Here is a 22,885-nt window from a genome sequence, read left to right on the forward strand (position 1 = left end):
TGTATGTATATACAGATAGATAGAATGGATTTTATAAAAATGGGATTACTATAGACCTGCAGTGGTTTAAGAAGTATGGAATTTTACCTCATTCTTTAAATTAAATTTGGGTGGCATTCAGAAAGCCCTTTTAAAACCTTCTAATAAATTGGATCAACTGAGTTTAGACTTGTAATTTATTTTTTAAAATACAGAGGGTATATTAAATGAGTAAGTTGGAAATACTTGAGATGAATAAATAACATCTTTGCCAACTTCCTTTTTCTCCTGATCAGTCTTGTGAGTGACCCTTGATAACTTTTCTTAAAAGCAATATGAGTCAACCAAAGAATAAGATTAATTTTTGAGGATTTGTGATAACCAGAAGAAAGCACTGTAGGCTGTGACAGCCTGTGATGGCCAAGAGAAATACAGGGGAGCCAACTGGTGATCCACATAGGCTTTCACAGAGTGGTAGTATTTTTGTGTCAGCTTATTACATGCCTGAACCTCTGGATTGCAGCAGTGTTGTCATTGTACCAGCAGTTGCTCAGACTAATCAGAGTCTGATTTACCCTCAATAAAGTTTTGTGTCATCAGATTGGAATCATGAAGTTGCTTGTTATTTATGAACCAAGAGAATTTCTACTTAGGTTTCATAAAAGTCTAATGACCCTGTACAGGTACAGTCCTTTGTGTATTGGTTTCCTGCTGCTGCTATAACAAGTGACCACAAATATGTACCTTAAGGCAACAAAAATTTATTATCTTACAGTTTGGGAGGTCAGAAGTCCACAGTAGGTCTTGCTGGGCTTAAATTAAGGTGTCAGCAGAGCTGCAAGCCTTCTAGGGGCTCTACAGGACACTCTATTCCCTTGTCTTTTCTAGCTTCTAGAAGTCAGCTGCATTCCCTGGCTCATGGTTCCTTCCTCTTTACGTCCAGCAGTGTCTATTTTTTAATCTCGTACTCTGAATGTGACTCTGCATCTCCTGCTTCCTCTTTTACTTAGAAGGAGGTTTGTAATTATATCAGGCCCGCCTGAATAATTCAGGATAATCTTCCCAGTTCAAGATCTTCAATTTAATTATGTCTGCAAAGTCCCTTTTGCCATATAGAATGACATATTCACAGGTTCTGGGGATTGGGAAGTGAACATCTTTGTGGGGGCCATTAGTCATTAGTCTGCTTACCACACTTTGTAATGGTAGAATCCTACAGTAGAATTTAACAAAACTTAAGTACATGTTTCTAGAGCAGTGGTCACTTTTCTGTTCTCTTTCTAAACCTTCGGAAGCATTCAATAATCATCCACTTGCTTGTTTTTTATTTATTTATTTTTTTTAGTTTCTATGAAACTACTCTCCTGGGTCTTTTTTTTTTTTTTTTGAGATGGAGGCTCGCTCTGTCACCCAGGCTGGAGTGCAATGGTGCAATCTCAGCTTACTGCAACCTCTGGCTCCCAGGTTCAAGCGATTGTCCCACCTCAGCCTCCTGTAGCTGGGACTACAGGCAACGCCACCAAGCCTAGCTAATTTTTGTATTTTTAGTAGAGATGGGTTTCGCCATGTTGGCCAGGATGATCTTGATCTCCTGACCTCGTGATCCACCGGCCTCAGCCTCCCAAAGTGCTGGGATTACAGGTGTGAGCCACCGCGCCTGACCAGGTCTTTTTATACCTTACTGACTCCTGTATTTGCCAGTTCCTCCTTTTTTTTTCTTGACTTCAGATCTGGGCTGTACTTTCTAGCTCTGTTCTCCAAAGAAAAATATCATCCACTGTTAGGACATTCAGGATCTTCTGATACGTTCTAAATTGTGTATCTGGGCTGCCTCTTTGAGCACCAGAGTTTGACAGCATAGTTGAGTGCTCCACCTTTCATGAGACTCTGAGACTTACCTATTGTAAGTCTTGATTTTTTTAATCAAACCTGTTTCTCCCTCAACCTTTCCCCATTCCACTAACTGGTACTAACTTATACTTACTTGTTCAAACTAAAAGATATGGAAATCCTTGACTCTGTTCTCTCTCATCCTCATGTCTATATGCAAGTTCTATGGGCACTTCTGAAGCTGTGCTTTGTCTCCTCTCCATTGTTAACCACCTTAGGCAGGCTACCTTTCTCAGTTCCTTCGTAACTGCTCCCTCTTGCCCCTACTCATTTGTCTGGCTTGTCCCATCCATACTCCACACAGTAGGAGAGGTAATTGCTTTAGGATTTGAAGAGACTAGGTGATTTCCTTGTTAAGATCTGTAATGGCTTCCCATTATATCCAATTCTTATAATGAGTTGGCTCTTGAGACCTTTTGTGACTTTTTCATACTTCCCTTGCTTACCCTGCTCTAGCCACAGTGGCCTCATTTCTGTCTCAAGTGTCTTTCACTTGATATTTCTGCTACTTGGTTCACTCTTACCTAATGTTTGCTTGACTGATCCTTTCTTTGCATTCAGTCCTCAGGCCGGTCTGTATTCCATCTCTTGTCACTTCTTAGTCCTGTTTTATTCATACTTGTCAACACTATTTGAAATTATGTTGCATGTTTTTCTGCTTCATTGATAGTCTCCCTTTCCCTGGAAAGGTGACTGGTATGTTGTGAGTGCTCAATAGTTGTTGAAACAAGTCCCTCACCAAATCTTTTTAATATCTCCCAGTAATCCATGTCAGACCAGGAAGACTGTTTTCCAGTTATCTCATATGCGGCAGGTCATCCTCCACTGAAGAGTGAGACATGGCAGGAACCTATTCAAAGCTCTTGCCTCTCCAGTGAACCCGTGTACAGCTTCAGCCAGTGTGAGGCTCAAGTTACCCAGGAAAAATCCAGCTTTCACTTGTCTTCTCATCCCATTCATCCTCTCGAGTCTCCTCTCTAGGTCCTAATTTCCAGTAGGTCATGCTATTCCAAGTTCCCTCCTAATATTAGTAATTTACCTTTTTATGAATCAATTACTTCTCTATTTTAGTGTCATCCAGAGGTTTCTTCTAGGAAATCAGGATTGAGTGTGGTCATTAAATTCTCCAGAATATTTTTCATGTTAGTAAAGTTCAACACATTCTTTTTAATGTCTACAAAATAGCATAGTAAAGATGCACCATAATTTGTAACAAATTACAGATTACATTTTTTAGTAGTTGCTCAAATTCCATGGAAGTATTTAGCTGGCTTTTCTTTGAGACCAACGTTGGGGAAAAATGGATGCAATTTTTCAGAAGGTAGCAACAACAAAATGAGGCATTGAAAAAGCAGACCAATGGAAAATATTTCTCAACTAGCTACCTTGCTTATGCTTTACACCTAGGGGATTAACAACTTAAAAAGTGGTTCCTATTAGGTTACTATATGTTACTGTGCATGTCTGTCTGTTACACTGGGGGGTTACCCATAAAAACATTGTTAAAGCAAGAACATTCTCAGGTAAGAGGGGGCTTAGCTTTTCTTTGGTTATCTATTTAATAGAGAAATGCTTAATTGCAAGTGTGCCATAGTGTTACTTAGATTGAGGTGACTAGATCAGTAGAGTTCTTGGAGACATCTAACAAATTTACCTTTCGAAAAAAGGTATGTATCTAAATGACAGCTAATGAACAATAATAATACTTTATAGATTGAATCACTTTAATGAGAGAATAGAACATGGTCAAATGGAAGGTAACTGATTTTAGTTTAAGACGAGTATGGAAATGACATAAGTGCCTTATCTTAGGTTTTAATGTTAACGTGTCACTTTCTAATTTCTCCCAGTAATCCAGTGAGATCAGTAATTGTCTCCATTGCATATATGGAAAACCTGAATTTCAGAGAGGTTTAATGGTTTGCCTAAGCAGTTTAGCTTCCAAGAGATAGTAGGGAATAGTAGTGTGTAGTCTAAGGTTATATATTGTTATATGATTATCTGTTGCCAGGTTTTAAGCAATCCTGTAGCACTTACAGGTGAATCTCTCTTAGCCTCAGTTTATCTGTACAGGGAGAATAGTGTTCTCACACACAGATTTTTTTTTCAGGAAAAATCTCATAAATATGAAATACCAAATAAATTTATGGAAAGGGCTTAATTCATATGAAGCACTTAATATTAGTATTATATATTCTATCAGTGATTCCCAAGCTTTAGGATTCTGTGGCCAATAGACTTTAAAACGGGAGAGGAGATGGAACGGTCAGCTTCTAGCCAATTGAGGCTATTATAAAAGAAAAAATCATTATCTATTACCACAATCTTTATAAAACGACATTTTAAAATTCAAATTGGTAGTGAACAACGTAGTCTCAGAATGAAGGAGTGTTCTTTAAATTGAATAAATTTAGCTTCATAAACGACTCAGTGTAATTCTTTTTTTTTCTATTTTACTATTAACTAGGAATTGGATGTTCTATTAGTCTCCCTCCAGTTCTAAAATATTTTGACTCTAATATTCGCACTTTTTCATAGTCCTCCCTGCTCCTACACTTTTCTCCATCTGACCTAGAAATGCTGGCTGACAGTTTGTAGTCTAAGTGGTTATTTACCTAATGAACTTGTGAATAATTGCTCTTAGAAATCGTAGGAGTAGAGACTATATCAAATGGAATTTGACTTGATAAAATAATAGGCAGTATAAGAAAAGTAGCAAAGACAGCAATATACACTCATTCATCTAACAAATACTTATAGTCTAATATTTGCCAACTACTGTACTAGATCCTACATATGATGAACCAGGCACAAATGATCTATGCCCTTTGGAACTTAAAATTTGTTTTACTCCTATCTCCCAGGACTGGTAGGTTTTTAGAAGCTTCAAGATAAATATTACATATTCCTAGAGCTTTAATTTAATTAAAGGAGGAGTGAGGGTAGGAGGATAATTAGGTAATTTACTTGGCAATTTAAAATTTACGTTGAAAAACATCAATGAATAGGAATAGCATGCAAAATTTACATGGCTTAAAAAATACAACATGTAATACTTTAAAAGCAATTTTACTCAGTCAGTTTGGGCTATGGCTCCAGATTGACATGCATAGTTTATTTTCCTCTGCTTCTCGTTTGTGGTTCTTTACATTTAGTTTGCATAAACATCGTTTGAAGAAACATTAAAATTGCAGATTCCTGGGTCCTACAGATTCTGATTGAGTAGGGCTGTGAGGAAGCCCAGAACTGCTTTAGAAAAAGCTCTTGGGTGATTCCCATGTAGTGGTCTATAGCTCTTTCTTTGAGGGGACTTGCCTTAGGGATACTTTAGAAGTTTCATAAGGCAATAAATTTAAAAGGAATCTTCACAAAGTGAAATGTAGAAACATTTCTCCGTGAAAGAAACTCATTTTTTGCATACTATCCCTGCTGTCTCTCCTAATGTTGCCAAATTAACATACTTTTAAACTGCAGAGATTAATTTGAGATTAATACATTCAACAGGTCCATTTTAGAAAAAGTCCTTGAGAAATTCTTGACTGATATATTGCCAAAACGTTTGCTTTAAGAGGCTGCCCTAATTCTGATTTTTCAACTAAGTTAGGATATCACAACTTAAAAACAAACAAACATTTATGTAATGAATGGTATGGAATCTGGTTTGGAGTTGTGTCTACTTCTAAAAGTAGAATTTCATGTATTGCCTTTGTATCTTCTAGAGATGTGAATGATCTCCAGCCAGAGACCACCAGTAACACACCTACAAGTTGACAAAGTTGGGTTTATTGACTTACTGTAACAAGGGAGAATGCTTGCCATGGGGACCTAATGTGAGGTGTCTCAGTAAGAGGATGTTAGAAACGACATAAGATTTGGGCCTGTCATAGGTGATTTGGGGAAAGTTCAAGGAAGGTGGCACATTGACCTGGACTGGATGATGGTAGGAACTAGTGATAATTCTATAATAGGGCATCTTAATTCTTACCTAAAATGTAGGAATGGAGTGAAGCTAGAACTGATTGGTAAAGAAGTCATAATAGCTAGGATAGGGTCTATTTGAACAATATTCGTGGTTTTCTATTATCAGAAATGATTATGATTATGTTTTTGTTGATTCATTATGGTCACAATGGCCTTGGCTGATGCTGTTTTGTGAAATTGTATATGTTTAACCAGGGAAAACCATGTCCAGTTGTGAGTTTCAGGCCAGCTCCAGGGTCTGCTTTTCTCTTTTTCAAGGTTAATATAAAAAAGAAAAGTGCTATAGATGTATGAATAGGATCTATTCATATGTATGAATGAATGTTTCATCCGAAACATTCAACAGTAGCTGTGTGTGGACAAGGCTGAAAGCTCAGTGTAGAGGAGTATACAAATATTACCATTCCTATTTAAAACAACTCAGTAATTACTGTGTGAACTTGACAATAACATTAACAGCTTCCATTTTTTAAGCATCTACTGTATGCCATGTTATGTACTAGGTGCCTTGCATACATTCAACAGCTTTGCAAGGTGAACATATTTTGATCAGGTCTACTTTGCCAGGTAAGTAGATAGACTATTATTTCTAGAACCACTAAGTTACATTTATTAAGTGGAAGAGCTTGTATATTAATGGGTTCAACTCATTTTGAGCCCACTGTTTTTCCACTATACCAGGATGCCTTTCTATTCAGAACTTTGATATCTAAAGGTATAGCAATGGAGATAAAATACATTATTGGCAGGATTGTTCAGAGACTCAGATGCTATCATACATCTATGTATGACGTATGAAAGCACCTAGCACAATAAGTGGCTCATGGTAGACAAGTCATAACTAACTGTACTCTGTTTTCATAGCAGAGGTGCCTCTAAATGTGAGTCCAGGTAAGTTAACTATATTGAGGTTGTGGAGTGTCTCGACGATTTTAACCTCTTGGTCACAGAGAAGTCAGGCTGAAGCATTTTACCTTTATAGAATCATAGAATTTAAAGAACCAAGAAATTGCTAAGGTCTCCTTTTACAGATGAGACAAATGAAGCTCAGAAAAGCAGTTAATTTGCCCAGGGTCACACATTTAATTATTGCCGGAGCTAGGCTAAGAAACCAGGTCTTCTGACTCCTAAGCCCTTGCCTTCTTCAGGTCACATAACTGGTTCTTCTTATGACGTGTAGATTAGAAAAGTCAGTGTGCCCTGGGGCCCTTGCTCCTTGGTTTCCCTAACAGGGTTATGGGATCTCTGCTGACATTTCAGATCTGAAATTGCAGAGCTCTGCACTTGGATCCTCTCCCTTCTTATTACGTAATCTTACAGTTAAAAGTTTCTAGGAATATTTTTATTACGTGCAGTTGGCAACTTCGGTATTTTTAAAAGGGTGTTGGTAGCATTATTTCCGGGAGCTAGCTAGCGCTCCAGTTCCTTACCTCGTGGAGGAGACGGGGGCGGAGAGCAGCGAGATTTCCTCGCGGAGCTGTACGCCTAGGATCCTGACCTCGTGGCCCGGGCCCGCGGCTCCGCCCCGGGAGCGGGCAGGGGCGGGGCGAGCGCTCGAGCGGGCGGGAAGGAGAAAGGGCCTGGCGCCTACCAGCCGGCAGCTCCGGAGCGGCCCGCGCCATGTCCGCGCACAATCGGGGCACCGAACTCGGTAAGGGGCCCGCGGGGCTCCCCATCCCCTCTCCCTGGCGTCCAGCGGCGCCGGGACTAGCGCGGGGCCTGCCGCCGCCCAGTGCCCTGGCCGTGCGTCCCCGAGGGGTTTTCGCCGGGGCCGGAAGCTGTGGCGTCGGGTCCGCACCCACCCCAAGTAAAGGCCCAACCCGGCAGGCGTAACTCTTGGACACGTTCGCGCCGCCGGCCTTTGCACCCAGGCTTTACTCTTGTATGCGGGAGTAGGGGAGGATTAGATTATCATCTTCCTATCATTTCGTTCACTCTAGCTCGCTGGTTGGAAAACCCAACAACCCAAAAAACAAAACCCAAAACAACCCCCAAGCAGGTAAAACCAGATAAAAACCTACCTTCTCCTCCTTTTAATAGAATACCGGTGTAATTTAATGCAGTATTTCCCTAGATTATTTTAACCGTATCCTTGAAGTGGCGGTGCTTGTGGAAAAGTTGTCAGCCTTCTGTGCTCAAAATGTAACACTGCAGATTGCGTGGGATTTTAGAGTTAGAAAGTTTCGTAAAAGTATCTGTATTATTTCCCAATTTTCATCTTTTTTTATATTCAAATATTACTGGCAAGAAAGCTTAGTTCAGATTTCTTAAAATGTGAAAAATGTATAATTCAAACAGCAAAACCATGATCAAGATAAGGTTTAAGCGTCTCAGTTTAAGTATTATAGCTTGGATATCTGTGTATCCAGGATCTTTAACTTCTTACCTGTGTGACTTCCGACAAATTAATCACTTTGCGCGTGTTTCTTCATCTGTAAAATGGTTATTATACCGGTAGTTACCATATAAGGCCGTTAGGAGATTAAGTAGGAGGATACATATTTGGTATATTGTGGGCACCTAGTAAGTCTTCAGTATAGATAGTATTAGTATATGGAGTTATGGTTTTAGGGGCTAATTTTGAGAATATTGGCTATAAATTATATGTAACACATACAGGTAGTTCCTTTCCGCCCTCCTTAAAAGTGACTTGAACTTAAACAGTCTGCACTTCAAGAGGTGTTGTGGAATTTTTGTCGAATGATAAGAGAGTAAATCTGTCATTTTAAAGACAGTTGATTTCCTGACCTAGTTGATTTTGTTTTAGTCAATGTCCTCTAGCTGATTATGTTTTAAACTCTAGTCCCATCTCTGGAACGTGGTCTTTAGTAATAACGGCATATTTCTTAGATTGGAATATCCTTGAAGATGGTGGATATGGGACGGGTTTGGGGTGGTGTCTTACCTTGGTATTCCCAGGAATGTGACTGCGTGATATGCATACATCAAGGATGTGCCCTAAGTTTCCCAAAACGTAGACGTTTTAAATTTTTCAAAAAACATAATTGAATCATTTTTAAATTTATTTATTTGCAGTAATTAGAATCAGTCACTTCCATTCACTTGTTGAAAAGTAAAAGTATAGACATAAATAATTACCAGGTGGAATAATAGTAAATGTGATTTTTATGCAGCTATCGAAATGATCATAGCTTTGTTTTTATTATCTTCTTTGTTAAAATCAGTTTTTTTTTTCCTTCACAGGTATTAATCCTTAATCCAAACAGGTTTAAACTGAAATGCTAAAATAAGTTATCTGAATTATGTACTAGGGAAAAAAATCTTTTAGTAATAATTTATGCAGTATATTAACTGATGATTTTTAAAATAGTTTTCTAATTGAAAGTCTTTTTTTTTTTTTTTTTTTTTTTTTTTGAGACGGAGTCTCGCTCTGTCGCCCAGGCTGGAGTGCAGTGGCGCTATCTCGGCTCACTGCAAGCTCCGCCTCCCGGGTTCACGCCATTCTCCTGCCTCAGCCTCCCGAGTAGCTGGGACTACAGGCGCCCACAACCGCGCCCGGCTAATTTTTTGTATTTTTAGTAGAGACGGGGTTTCACCGTGGTCTCGATCTCCTGACCTTGTGATCCGCCCGCCTCGGCCTCCCAAAGTGCTGGGATTACAGGCGTGAGCCACCGCGCCCGGCGAAAGTCTTTTTAATAAACATTGTAACTAATTTCTAAAATAAATTAACATTTCTGTTCCCTTTTCTTAATACAAAAGGAATTCATGGTTATTGTAAAAATTCTAGAAAATACAGTTAGCACAAAAATATTGTAGAATTATTACTAGTCCAATCACTGTTATTTATGATTTGCTGTATATACTTCTAGTTCATAGACTTAAAAAGTATAGAGTTCCTTTGAGACTAAACCTGACCCTCATGATTAAAAAGTCTTTAAGGAAAACATTGGCATTTGGATGTATGAAAGATGTTTTCCAAATAGGGAATGTACCCTGTAGCTTTAATATTAGAGGACGGGGCCCAACATTCTGAGTTTTAACAAGTCCTGTGGGTAATACTGAAGCATACCCAAGTTTGAGAACCATTGGCTTAATGATCTCCAAGGTACTATCAAGTTTTGTACCTAGACTATTATGCCCTATGTAGTCTATTAAAATGTACAGATATTCTTCTATTTTATTAGATGCCACTTAACTATTGCCTAAAATGTAGGTGTCACATGGGTAGTGATCTTTCTTTTGTTCACTGATGTGTTCCAAGTACCTAGAATAGTGTTTGGTACACAGAAGCCCCTCAAAAATGTCTTGAGGCTGGGCATGGTGGCTCATGCCTATAGTTCTGGCACTTTGGGAGGCCAAGGCAGCCGGATCACTTGAGATCAGATGTTGGAGACCAGCCAGGCCTACATGGCGAAACCCCGTCTCTACTAAAAATACAAAAATTAACTGGGCGTGGTGGCACATGCCTGTAGTCCCAGCTACTTGGGAAGCTGAGGTACGAGAATCGTTTGAACCCAGAGAGTGGAGGTTGCAGTGAGCCGGACTTGTGCCACTGCACTCCATTGGGCAACAGACTGGAGACAGACTGTGTCTCAAAAAAGAAAAAAAAAAAAAAAGTCTGTTGAATGAAGGAATAAATTCAGAGCTGCTTCTTACTTGGGGAAACTGGGGAATCTTCCTGGTCCCCGTACATGGGTCTCTGTACATGGTTGCATGGACAGGTGCTGTGAAGCTGGGCACCTTCTTCCTCTTTGTGAGTATTATTAAGATTCAGTTTTGTTACATCTGTCTTCAAAGATAGCTCAAGAAGCCTATAAAGGATGTAGACTGTAACTTCCTTGCAAATGTTATCTTTGGAGGCGTCTGGAGAATGGGCGTGTTATTAGATGACTTCTAAGGATCTGCCTGCTCTGTCTCTGTGTGTCTGAAAACTCTTCTGTACAAAAAGGAACATTTCAAAGATATCTGAAAAATAACCATGATGAGATTTTCTTTTTTTCTTTTTTTTTTTTTTTTTGAGACGGAGTCTCACTCTGTCGCACAGGCTGGAGTGCAGTGGTGCGATCTCGGCTCACTGCAATGTCTGCCTCCCAGGTTCAAGCGATTCCCCTGCCTCAGCCTCCCAAGTAGCTGAGATTACAGGTGCTAGCCACCACGCCGGGCTAATATTTTTGTATTTTCAGTAGAGACGGGGTTTTGCCATGTTGGCCAGACTGGTGGGATTTTTTATTTTAAGAAGCACATTTATTTAGGTAGTTATTGAGTACCAATCTGTACTGGGTAGTATTACCCCTAGGCTGGCAGTACAAGATAATCAGGGATGGTCACTGCCTTCACAGAGCTATTAATAGGTCTGGTTCAGGAGCTGGACATCAAGCTAGAACTACAATTAAAATAAATGCAAGTGTGATGTGCAATTATTTTTCATTTATTTTTGTCTAAAAATTAGATAGATGTACCTAGATTGTGCTTTAAATGGGTTGTGAAAACAGAATGTCCTGGTCCTTTTGTATTATAATTTTTAATTTCCTTTTAAAAGAACCTACAAATTAGGGATTTAGGGAGCTCATTTTTGGCATTCCTGCTAAGGTATAACTTGGGTACAGAGTGTTTCTGATTTGGGTAATGGTGATTTTCCACTGCAAAGTTAATGTTTAATTTTTGGAATGGTTATTTATTTATTTATTTATTTATTGTTTTACTAGAGACCAGGTGTCACTATGTTGACCAGACTGGTCTCAAACTCCTAGCCTCAAGTGATACTCCAGCCTCTACCTCCCAAAGTGCTAGGATTGTAGGCATGAGCCACCGTGCATGGCCTAGAATGGAATCTTAAACCTCAACAATAGGCAAGGCTATCTGTTTGCACAATAATTCTTCACCTTATTTAACACCTACTGTGTGCAGACACTGTGCTTAGGTGCTGGATATAATGATAGTGTTAACATAGAGCTCTAGCTACTTGTAAGGCACTATGCTGAATGCTTGAAATTCTCATTTAGTCCACAATGGCCCTGTGAGGGAGATAGCATGATCCTCATTTACACATGAGCAAACTGAGGTACAGAGAGTTTTAAGTAACTTGCCAAAAACCAGTTAGGTATAGCTAATGTGGCAGAGCCAGAATTCAGGCCCAGGTGATCTGGTGCTAGTAACGCTACATGCTTAAACCACCACACTGTGTTGATTGGTGCTAACTGGGAGCACTACACCCTCATGTCAGAAAAGTCAAATGATAACTGGTGAATAATGTTAATGTTACTCTTTTAGGTTTAATTTGTCTGTTTAAAACATAAAAGGTTGCTGTTTTATTTCCATAACCCACATCTTAACCATTACAGTTTGTTTCAGAGAAGATGCAGTTTATCCTGAGGGAGAATGGAAAAGTCCAAACTTTGGTAGATGATGAGAGTAGCGTTAGATGTTAGTGAAGTTTTCAGGGATGGCATGTCAAAATCAGACTTCCTCTGGAACTGCTTCATGTGGATATGCTGATGAGCCTCAGAACATCATGTGATGGTGACCAGGAAGTGACCTCAGGGTGAACTGAGTGGGGCTTTTCTTTGTGTGTGTGTTTGTTTTGGTCTCTTGCAGTTTTGTAAAATGTCACCTTTCATACTTCACTCTTTGGGCTGGCCTCAGCTTCCTAGGTTTAAAAAACAATCCTCTTTTCTTTTCTTTTCTTTTCTTTTCTTTTTTTTGAGACAGAGTCTCACTCTGTCACCCAGGTTGGAGTACAGTGGCACAATCTCAGCTCACTACAACCTCTGCCTCCCAGGTTCAAGCGATTCTTCAGTCTCAGCCTCCTGAGTAGCTGGGATTACAGGCACCTGCCACTATGCCCAGTTAGTTTTTGTATTTTTAGTAGAGACGGGGTTTTGCCATGTTGGCCAGGCTGGTCTTGAACTCTTGACCTCAGGTGATCCACCTGCCTCGGCCTCCCAAAGTAGTGGGATTACAGGAGTGAGCCATTGCACCTGGCACAGTGCTGTTTCTTGACGTATTCTTTTTAAACATTTTTAAAATAAAAGATGAGATCTCGCTGTGTTGCCTAGGCTGGTCTTGAACTCCTGGGCTCAAGCAGTTCTCCGCGGCCTCCCAAGTGGCTGGGACTATAGGCTCTAGTCACTGTGCCAGGCTCTTGTTCTTTAGGTTAAAAATAATTAAGTAGAAATAGTGAAGTATTTGATAATTTTATTAATTTGGAGTGACTTTTTTGGTCCTGGATTTCTACATCTGGAGTTTCTCTTAGTAGTTTCCTGAAAAACAGAACTGGAATCTCTGTAGTTGTAAACAAGATAAACAGTTTAAGGAATCTATGGGTCACAAGTGAGAAGTGACCTAATACACCTTACAAAGTCTCCATGGGCTTTAAATTTTGCCTTGTAAGTTATAAAAGTCAATTCCTACTAAAATTAAAAAAAAAACCCAACAACAAAACTAAAACATAAGGCAGTGTATTCTTCACTAGGTGGCATATGAAAATTTGACTCTAGCTCTTAGCTCAGGTGGTAAGAGAATTTAAAAATTTTTAGATTTCTGCAGGGAATTTCCCAACTGAAGTCAACTTGAGGTTTCTTTAAACAATAAAGTTGATTTGCGTAATTTTAAGTTAATGTGGGTTTTATGTCTGAATCTAATTTTTTTCTCTTTAATATTTAATACTTAGCATACATATATTACTTTAGGTTTCACAGAGTACTTTTACTAACATAATCTCTTCTGAATTCTCCCAGGAATCCATTGTGCTAGGCATTATCATTCTCATTTCATGGTGAGAAAACGAAGGCTCAGAAAGCACAAGCAACTTGCTAGTAAGAGTTAGTAAGAATTGAGGTCACGACTCAAATGCAGAACTTCTGATTACAAGTTCTTTACCCTTTGCTTTACACCAGCGGTCCCGAACCTTTTTGGCACCAGGGACTGAACTGGTTTTGTGGAGGACAGTTTTTCCACAGACCGGGGTGGGGGTAAGGGTTTCAACAAGATGTTTCTGGCTTATCTTACAATTTCCCTTTCTCAGCACCAGAGTCAGCCAGCTCTCCAAGGAGCATTTTTTTCAGTGGATAACAATACTGAGAAGCCAAGATCTGAGCCTTAGGTATTCTCATTGTGATGGGTGACTGTTCTCAAGGCCCTCAGCTGGCAGAGCTGAAAAATGTACATACTGTATACACACACACACTTCTAGATTCATCTACCTGTCATTTCTCTGTATCTACATAGTGAAAACCGTGAGTTCACACGAATACCTCCAGTTCTGGTCCAACACCACTGGATTTATTCCAGTTTTCTCCCTTTCCATATTTGAAACACTCCACATGCTTCCCCTGGCCCCAGCAGACGTTCTTCTTACTGTTCTCAAGCTCTGATCCCTGAGCTGGGCCTCCCTCCTGTGAGGCTGCCTTCCTCATCCCACTGGGGCTTCGTCCCCCACAGCAGGCTGCTGCCTACACAAATCTCCCTGTTACCTTAGTGTGGGGCTGTGGAGCTCTGTGCCCAGCCGCCTCTCCAGGTGGATACCCTCCTTACCCTGCTTGCACTTCCACTCCTCATGTCTTGCTCCCCCTTTGTGCAGATCCCCTCTTGTTCTGATTGGGCTCTGGGCTACCCCATGCTGTTTGGCCCACTCTGGGCCATAATGGTGCCCCCATTTCAACCTGGCTGAAATGACTACCTTGTTCACCTCTTCAGTGCCCCACTCCAGCGGTTTAGGACAATTGTTTGGGAAGGGGAAGGGGGCCAGAATAATTTGTTTTTTTATTTTTTTAAATGTAAATATTTAAGAATATTTTAAAAACGTTATGTGGAGTGCCTGCTGTTCCTGGCACTTGCTACTTGCTGCTCATGGTCATGGCGGGGATGCCAAGGTGAGCCTGACCTGGTGTCTGCTTTCCCAGAGCTCATAGTCAACTAAGGGAGATGTTTATGTAAATCACCACACACAGTATGTTAAAACTGACAACAGGAACGTGGTGGGATTGGAAGGATAAAGACGAATTCACAGAGGGTCTGGGGAGGTTTTTTTGGAGAGGATATTTCTGATGGAGTACTTTCTACAAAGGGACTAGCAAAAGCAGCCCTGGCATGTTTCATTAACTATAGGAACTCAGTTTTCAGGTATCTAGTGTAATCTTATTACGCTGTAATGGCTAAGAGTAATGTTTTCATGAAGAAAGAAAAAAAATCCTTCATAGTCTATGTATGAAATATATACACTGAGTCAATAATTATGTACATTTTAGATTTTAAGTGGGGCATCCTTTTGTGAATGCTAACTACTTTGATTTTACCTTAGAAGTCTTTTACTTTTTGCTTGTAAGCATAAATGATGAGGCTGTCTTTTATTATTCTGATACTGTTTGATAAATAGAAAAACTATAAAGTAATAATTTGGGTTTGTTGTATAATTAAATAATTAAAAGTCCTCCGTGGTGCCTGCTAAGTTAAAAAACATTTTTTTTTTTAAACCATCTAAGCCCGGTGGATTTTAATTATTAGGAAGGAAGAAAAACTTCAAGCACTTATTTAAAATGGGATGCCTCAGCCAGGAAAGAAAGACTAGTAAATGAGACAGCAGACAGAGCCCTTGAGGATGCGATTTAAACATGTCACCAGAAATTGTTTAAGTGGAGAGCTCTGGCCCTTTTAAAACACTGTCTGTCACTTGAGGATTGGGTCACCTTGAAATGTGTTCATCTTTTGAGTTAAAGGCATAAAAAGGCACTTTGAAATTTTTCAGTTAACTTTGGTGTGTGTTGTGTGTGTGTGTCTACGAATGTACTTCTCCTCAGCCTGCCTCAGCCGTAACAGTGAGTTCCCTGGAAACCAAAGTGGTTGCACGGGAAGGATAAATGTTTAATCTTGGCTCCAGCAAACTCTACAGATTTTTTAAATGTTGAGACACTCTGGCTGCAACTTCTGGCTCTCTTTGTATAATCAGGCCTTCCTCCCCCAAAGCAAAGTCTAAGATAAGAGTAGCTGCTGGTAGTTATTTCCTAAAACGGTGCCACTTAACTGGTGTCTTTGTTCTTTTGGAAGGTGGTTAATGATGCTAAGGTCTTTAAAGCCTGGAAAAATATCCAAATTAACTTCTCTCATAATCCAGATTCAGATAAAGTTTTCAACTGTCCACCTAATGGACTGCCCCACAGCCTCAGAAAGAAGTGTGTGTGTGTGTGTGTGTGTGTGTGTGTGTGTGTGAGAGAGAGAGAGAGAAAGAAAGAGAGAAAGAGAGAGGGAAGGAGGGAGGGAGAGAGAGAAAAGAGATTTCATTCAAATGTCTAAAATTTGATACTGAACTAGGTATCCAGCCTGCTGAAGGTATAATTAGAGACTCCTTATCTGATGTAGAGATCCTTGAATAAACATTACCTCTTATGAATATTTCAGATACTCTTTTCTAGGAAAATAATAGTGTCCACACTTATAAGGCTACCTCTTTTTGTTGTTGTTTTTCATGTCATGGAATTTCCTAACGGAAAGGCATGTTTGCTGTCAGTCCATCCCCCTTCTGTTGTGGGTAAGAAAACTCAGATCTAGGGAAGTTAAGCCTGTGGTCACATGGCTGGTTAGAGGCAGGACTGGAATGGAAATTCAGGCTCTCTCTATGCTGGTTTAGTCTAGTACGTTGCGTTACCTTCTTTTCCACTAGCTTACCATGAGCTTGGCTGGGCTCTGACCCTGCCTCAGAATCACCTAAGATGCTTCTTAAAAATACAGATTCCTGAGCCCCACAGTAGCTTTAAGTATTTGTATTATGGGGGCTGGGCTTGGCGGATCATGCCTGTAATCCCTGCACTTTGGGAGGCCGAGGCGGGCGGATCACGAGGTCGAGAGATTGAGACTATCCTGGCCAACATGGTGAAACCCCGTCTCTACTAAAAGTACAAAAATTAGCTGGGTGCAGTGGCACGTGCCTGTAGTCCCACCTACTCGCGAGGCTGAGGCAGGAGAATCACTTGAACTCAGGAGGCAAGGTTGTGGTGAGCCAAGTTCGTGCCACTATACTCCAGCCTGGCGACAGAGTGAGACTCCGTCTCAAAAAAAAAAAAACCAAAAAACAAAATAACAAATTATTTGTATTATGGGGAGAAAGCCCAGGAGTCTGCATTTTTACAGGATTCCCAGATAGCTCTTATGAATGAATACTGCAGGGTCAGAACCATGCAGTAAGCCGTGGAGTAGACCCAGGTTCAGATTCAGAGAATCTCTAATTATGATATTTTTTTTTTATAAATCTTCTGTCATTTTTACCTTTATCTTATTATCTTTATATATCATATATTTTACATTGATAAGCAAAGTTTAAGCAAATATGGAGAGAAATTAGCCTTTTTCTTTGATTGAGGTAAGTGAAGACGTGTTAAAGTGAATGTGAAGGCCTATTGGAAACATCGGGGTGACGTAGTGAAGTAAGTGCATATATCTGAAAAGTGCACTGTGTCTGAAAAGGGACATATTTTATTCAAATGATGCCAGTGGCTGGTGGAAGGATATAATCAGTGTTCTTGATGATTTTGGAAATTGACATAAGGGTATCTTCTCTGTGGTCTCAGAGACTTCAGGAGATAGACCCCTAATCCCATTAGCTGAAGATGTGAGATTAACCAGAAAGAGTAATTCAGTTAATTTTCTGGTAGAAAAAAACATATTCATGCTTCCTTGAGATTATGGATTAAGTTTGTATTTTGGACTCAGGGAAGAAAGTAGATTGTAACAATTCCTATTGTATTTGGTGAAGGAGCTCAAGATCTGTATATTGTGGTATTTTGAGGGAGATTATTTTTTCTTCAGTAAATAGCAAGAGACTTAAGTGCTTCTAATAATTTTACAAAGAGGCCGGGCACGGTGGCTCACGCCTGTAATCCCAGCACTTTGGGAGGCTGAGGTGGGCAGATCACCTGAGTTCATGTGTTCGAGACCAGCCTGGTCAACATGGTGAAACTTCGTTTCTACTAAAAATACAGAAAAATTTAGCCAGACTTGGTGGCAAGCCCCTGTAATCCTAGCTACTAGGGAGACTGAGGCAGGAGAGTCGCTTGAACCCGGGAGGCGGAGGTTGCAGTGAGCCGAGATCACGCCATTGCACTCCAGCCTGGGCGACGAGCAAAACTCCATCTCAAAAAAAAAAAAATAATAATAATAATAAATAATTTTCCAAAGAATAAACAAGAAATGTATTTTAGTTTTGTGTCTTTATAAGCAGAGTTTTCCTTTTTTAACTTTTGACTTCTTAGGAGGCAATCATTATTATAATCTCAAAGTCATTCATTCAGCACGTGTATGTTGAGTACTGTGAACTCATCACTGTCTATGTCTTTGTGAAATCCACAAGAGCGATAGAACTTGGGAGCCCTGCCCTTGAGAAGCTTACCTTCATCAAACTTTAAAACATCCCTGGGGAAGTACACGGCCTTATTCTTGTCAAGGAAAGCAAACTGTGGCCATCATCAGGATATGCACTTGCCCTGTTTGAAATGATTAGCTGGTCAACATTGTATTATTAACCTTTAGATAATCATTTAAAAATGCTGTGGGAAATCTGTTGAGCTAGGCAAAGATCTAATATGGAATTTTATTAGTGACAACATTTCCATAGATCTGTCTGCAGCAAGAAAAAAATCATAATTTCAGCCTGCAGATGAATGCTGTATTTGACTGAGTGTTCCATTAAACTACTAATTAATATAGAGAAATTTTGGGACACAGTGATTAGCATGTAGAGTCTAGAAAATAGGCATTGGTGCTGATAATACTGAAGACTGTCTCAAAGAAAAGCATCCTAAAGAAAGTTCAGTTGTTTTGGTGCTTGACAGTAGTTATTTTTACAGGCCAAGTTGAAATTAGGTATCCTGTGGAATGAATGTCAGGGAATGTGTACCTGCTCATTTATGCTTCATTGAATGCATTGTGGTTTATCTGGAAGGACAGAGGATAGTTCTAGATCTGATGGCATCTAGCTGTGGAAGCTTGCGGGGTGGGGAGGGGCTTTAGTACATTGGCTTGTACTTTGCAAGTCTGTCAAACAGACACAGGAGAATGTAGGTTCATCATTTGTAAGGTTTGTACCACTCTGATGGGGGATGTTGATAATGGGGGAGGCTATGCATGTGTAGGGGCAAAGCCTATGTGGGAAATCTCTGTACCTTCTGTTCAGTTTTACTGTGAATCTGAAACTGCTCTAAAAAATAGTATTTTTTTTTTTTTAAACAGACACAGATCTCTGAAAATCCTTCTAGTTCTGAACTTCTTTGAGTCTTCTCATCATTCCTTAAAATGACCATTTGGTGGAATTGTAGGTCTAGAACGTTCCCTGTGCTGGGAGTTCAGACTTTTCCTTCCTTCTCTGGCTGGTATAATCTTCTCTGGCTTTCAAGGCTCTGAATTCCAGTGATCAGTTTACATTTTCTATCCTTTCTCTGATGATTAGACACATTATATTTTCTTTTTCTCTAGATGTCTCATGAATTTATACCTTGACTTAAAAATCTTTATGTGAACAGAGCCTTTTATTTTTGTATTCAGTCCTCTGCATGGCAGAATATTGGTTATAGTCTTACTGTTTTTTTTCCCCCATAAAAATATCTTGTGAATTCATCTCTTCTTCTCTTCTGTTCCCTAGGCATGGCTCATTCTGTCACACATCTGAATCACAATGGTGGCTTTATAGCTGGTTTCGTTACCTCTGGGCTTTCTCATCTGCCCCTGGAAAATCCATGTTTGGTTAAACTTTTTCTTGTTGTTTTTTCAAATAGAACACATTATATTCATCTCCAATTTGCTCTTCTGATTATTTGGTTCCTTCAGAATGTTCTTTCATTTCATGAAAAGTATGTCATCTTACTGAAACAAATTACTGTATTCTCTGTCTTTAGTTGAAGAAAATAATTGAGTTAGTGAGTAACAGCCGAATAATTCTATCCAGAAATATGTGAATGATGTTAGCCAGGTAAGAATTCTAAAGACTGAAAATAGAGATGTCTATAAAATTCTATTAAAATTATATGTGTGGTTGGGTGAGGTGGCTTATGCCTGTCATCCTGACTCTTTGGGATGCTGCAGTGGGAAGAGCGCTTGAGCCCAGGAGTTTGAGATTAGCCTGGGCAATATAGCAGACTCCAACAAAAAGTTTTAAAATTAGCTGGGTGTGGTGTTACGCCGCTATGGTCCCAGCTACCTGGGACACTGAGGCGGGACAAGGTTACAGTGAGTTATGATCATACTGCTATACTCTAGCCTGGGTGACAGAGCAATACCCTGTTTCTAAAATTAAAATGTATATATATAAAAGTTAAATAATCGAACTCAGTAAATATATTTTTCACTGTAGAGATTACAAATACAATATTCTAGAAATAACTTGGGTTTTTGAATTATAGAGATCTGGGTTTCTATCTTAGCCCTGACAAGTGTGGTGTGACCTTGAACAAATAATTTAATATCTGAGCTTCAACTGTTTCCTTATCTATAAAATGGACCTAATGGCTCCCTGGTAGAGTTAGTGAGACTGTTAAATGAGATATAGAATTAAATCACCTTTAACTTGATGAGTGATCAATAAATGGTAGCCACTATTGTAGTTATTCCAATTGATCCTGTATTATCGCCCTAAAATACTTGGCTTTCACCACTTCACCTCCTCCGTGAAGGCTTACTTGGTCTCCTCTGCTAGACTTTCAACACTGATCTCCTAACATACTTTGCCTTCTTTTATGGTACCTACCAATTTCAGTCTTGTGTTTTTATGTTCGAATGCTGCCTTAATAGACTGCTTGATGGTAGGATCTGTGCTTATCAGGCCTCTGTATCCCTCATGTCACCTTGAACAGTACTTTTCATAATGTGAAGACTTGTTTTCATCAGTGTTTGTTGAATGAATAAGGAAGCATTGCTCCCCTTTTCTGGGAAGTTACAATGGCCTTTTACTGCCTGGTGTACCAAGCCCAGACACTTCATTCTCTCTCTCTTTGAAGATCCTGGGTCATTTGGCCCCATTCCTGTTACCCTCCCACCCCCCGAGCCCTAACCCCTTTGCTCTTGTCAGGCTGACTTGGTCTTTGTTCTTTGGGAATGTTGGTCCTGTTTCGAATGGCTCTTCATGTTACCCGCTCTGCTACTGGAAATTATCCCTACTCTTGAAGGTGAAGCTTAAATTTCTTCACTTTCATGAACCCTTCTCTTATTCCTCTTGAGTTTTAACGCTCAATTATTTTGATTTTTTTCTTTGTAAATTTTCTTCTATTTTGAACACGTGCCCCTTAACACCAAAGACAGTAACTAGAACATAAAAAAGGCCTACCTATCTGTAAACTTTGGAGAACGAATCAATGTGGAGGCTTCACTCTTTTAAATGTGGAGGCTTTATTCTTTTAAGTGTGAAAAAAAAAGATGTTTAAAACTTGAACCATCTGGAGTGAAACTGTTCTAAAATTAAGTGTCTTTAAAAAATGTTTTTGCGTAATTGTAAAGGTATATACATAGATTACCTTAATAATTTATCTGTACATTATCAAGGAAATTAAAATTCACAAATTTTCAAGGAAATCAGAATTGCCTAGTATCATCTCCTGAAGAAGTAGAACTTTGAAGGCTTAGTCCCTGTGGGAGGTGGAGTGCACTGGGGAGAATTTAATCATTTTTGCTGACTTAGAGGACCTTACAATCATCAAAGCCGCTGTGTTTTCATGCAGTGAGGCCCTCATCGACTCCTGAGACTTTTTCTTTTTTTTTTTTTGAGACGGAGTCTCACTCTGTCACCCAGCCTGGAGTACAATGGCACAATCTTGGCTCACTGCAACCTCTGCCTCCCAGGTTCAAGCGATTCTCCTGCCTCAGCCTCCCAAGTAGCTGGGGTTACAGGCGCCCGCCATCACAGGCCCGGCTAATTTTTGTACTTTACTTAGTAGAGTCGGGGTTTCACTGTGTTGGCCGGGCTGGTCTCGAACTCCTGACCTCAGGTGATCTGCCCTCCTCGGCCTCCTAAAGTGCTGGGATTACAGGCGTGAGCCACTGTTCCTGGCCAACTCCTGAGGCTTTTAGAGCCACTTTCCGCTAATCAAGTGGCCAGTGCTGCTCTTCTTTTTTGATGCACTGTTTTTTTTTTTTCTTTTCAAGATGAAGTCTTGCTATGTTGCCAAGGCTGGTGTCAAACTCCTGGCTTCAAGGAATCCTTCAGGTTCAGCCTCCTCAGTAGCTGGGACAACAGTTGTGTGCCACTGCTCTTGGCTCACTGACTGTATTTTGAAATACATTTTTTGATTCCTCCCCTGTGATCAGACTCTCATTCCTCTATCATAGCAATTCCCACTTCAGATAATGCTATTTCGAATGTGCAGCAGGCAAGAAACAAGAGAATCTAGGTTACCAGAATTGTGGGTAAACTAACAGCAAGATGGTTCTGAATGGAGGTTCTAGCAGCTTTCAACAACTGGAATTCTGTAAAAGAATTCAGCCCTCATGCCTTGGGGCACCCATTATATGTAATGAATTAACTCTCCAGTGCATCTGGAAGGATACCAGTTCTTCATTGGGAAAACTGAGAAAATAGTTGTTCCCGAGTTTTTTTGTTTTGTGGTTCAAATGAGAAACCTTGGTTGGAAAAGTCTGCTGGGGTCCTTCTGATTAGTCAAGTACATAAACTATCTGCTATCTATCATGCTAACACATGATAATGATCAAGTAGTTACATAATAATATAATTGATTTTGTTAAAGTTGGTTTACTTAAAATATTTTGAAAGGGAGATGCTCTTCATGAAGATGGTAATACATATAATAAAGATTAATATTTACTGATTACTTAGAACATACTAGGCATTTCTAGGTACATGCATTATCTTCTACTCCTCCCAACAATTTTATTCTGATTTTTATCCTGATTTTACAAATGTGGGAGCTGATATTTTGAGAGGTGAGGCAACTTGCTCATTGTCATACAGCTAGTAAGAGAATGGTGAGCCAGGAATTAGCTGTGGTCTGTGTGATTCCAGAGATTGCACTCTCAATCTGAAAACTACTTTATATACTTGTATATGTTTAATTATTCACATAACCTTCACATTCCTTATACAACT

At 39.7% G+C, this 22,885-nt stretch overlaps 1 protein-coding gene and 1 long non-coding RNA gene across 6 annotated transcripts in view; one reads left to right on the forward strand and one right to left on the reverse strand.

The window, feature by feature from the left end:
- Nucleotides 1–22,885, reverse strand: part of LOC135966177 (uncharacterized) — a 151,456-nt gene that overhangs the window by 545 nt on the left and 128,026 nt on the right. The window lies entirely within an intron of this gene.
- DERA (deoxyribose-phosphate aldolase) overlaps nt 7,399–22,885 on the forward strand; it is a 129,018-nt gene continuing 113,531 nt past the window's right edge. For 4 of the 5 annotated variants that reach the window (XR_010579300.2, XM_005570251.5, XM_065523804.2 and 1 more), the window contains exon 1: nt 7,399–7,501. Coding sequence is in view for 3 of the 5 variants with exons in the window: in XM_005570251.5 (XP_005570308.1) it covers nt 7,471–7,501 (31 nt within the window). In the remaining 2 variants the exon portion in view is untranslated. Of the gene's footprint in view, nt 7,850–22,885 lie in introns of all 5 variants that reach the window. The other variant, XM_074006328.1, reaches the window with a different exon arrangement.

This window comes from Macaca fascicularis, chromosome 11 (genome assembly GCF_037993035.2).
Source record: "Macaca fascicularis isolate 582-1 chromosome 11, T2T-MFA8v1.1".
NCBI classification, from domain to species: domain Eukaryota; kingdom Metazoa; phylum Chordata; class Mammalia; order Primates; family Cercopithecidae; genus Macaca; species Macaca fascicularis.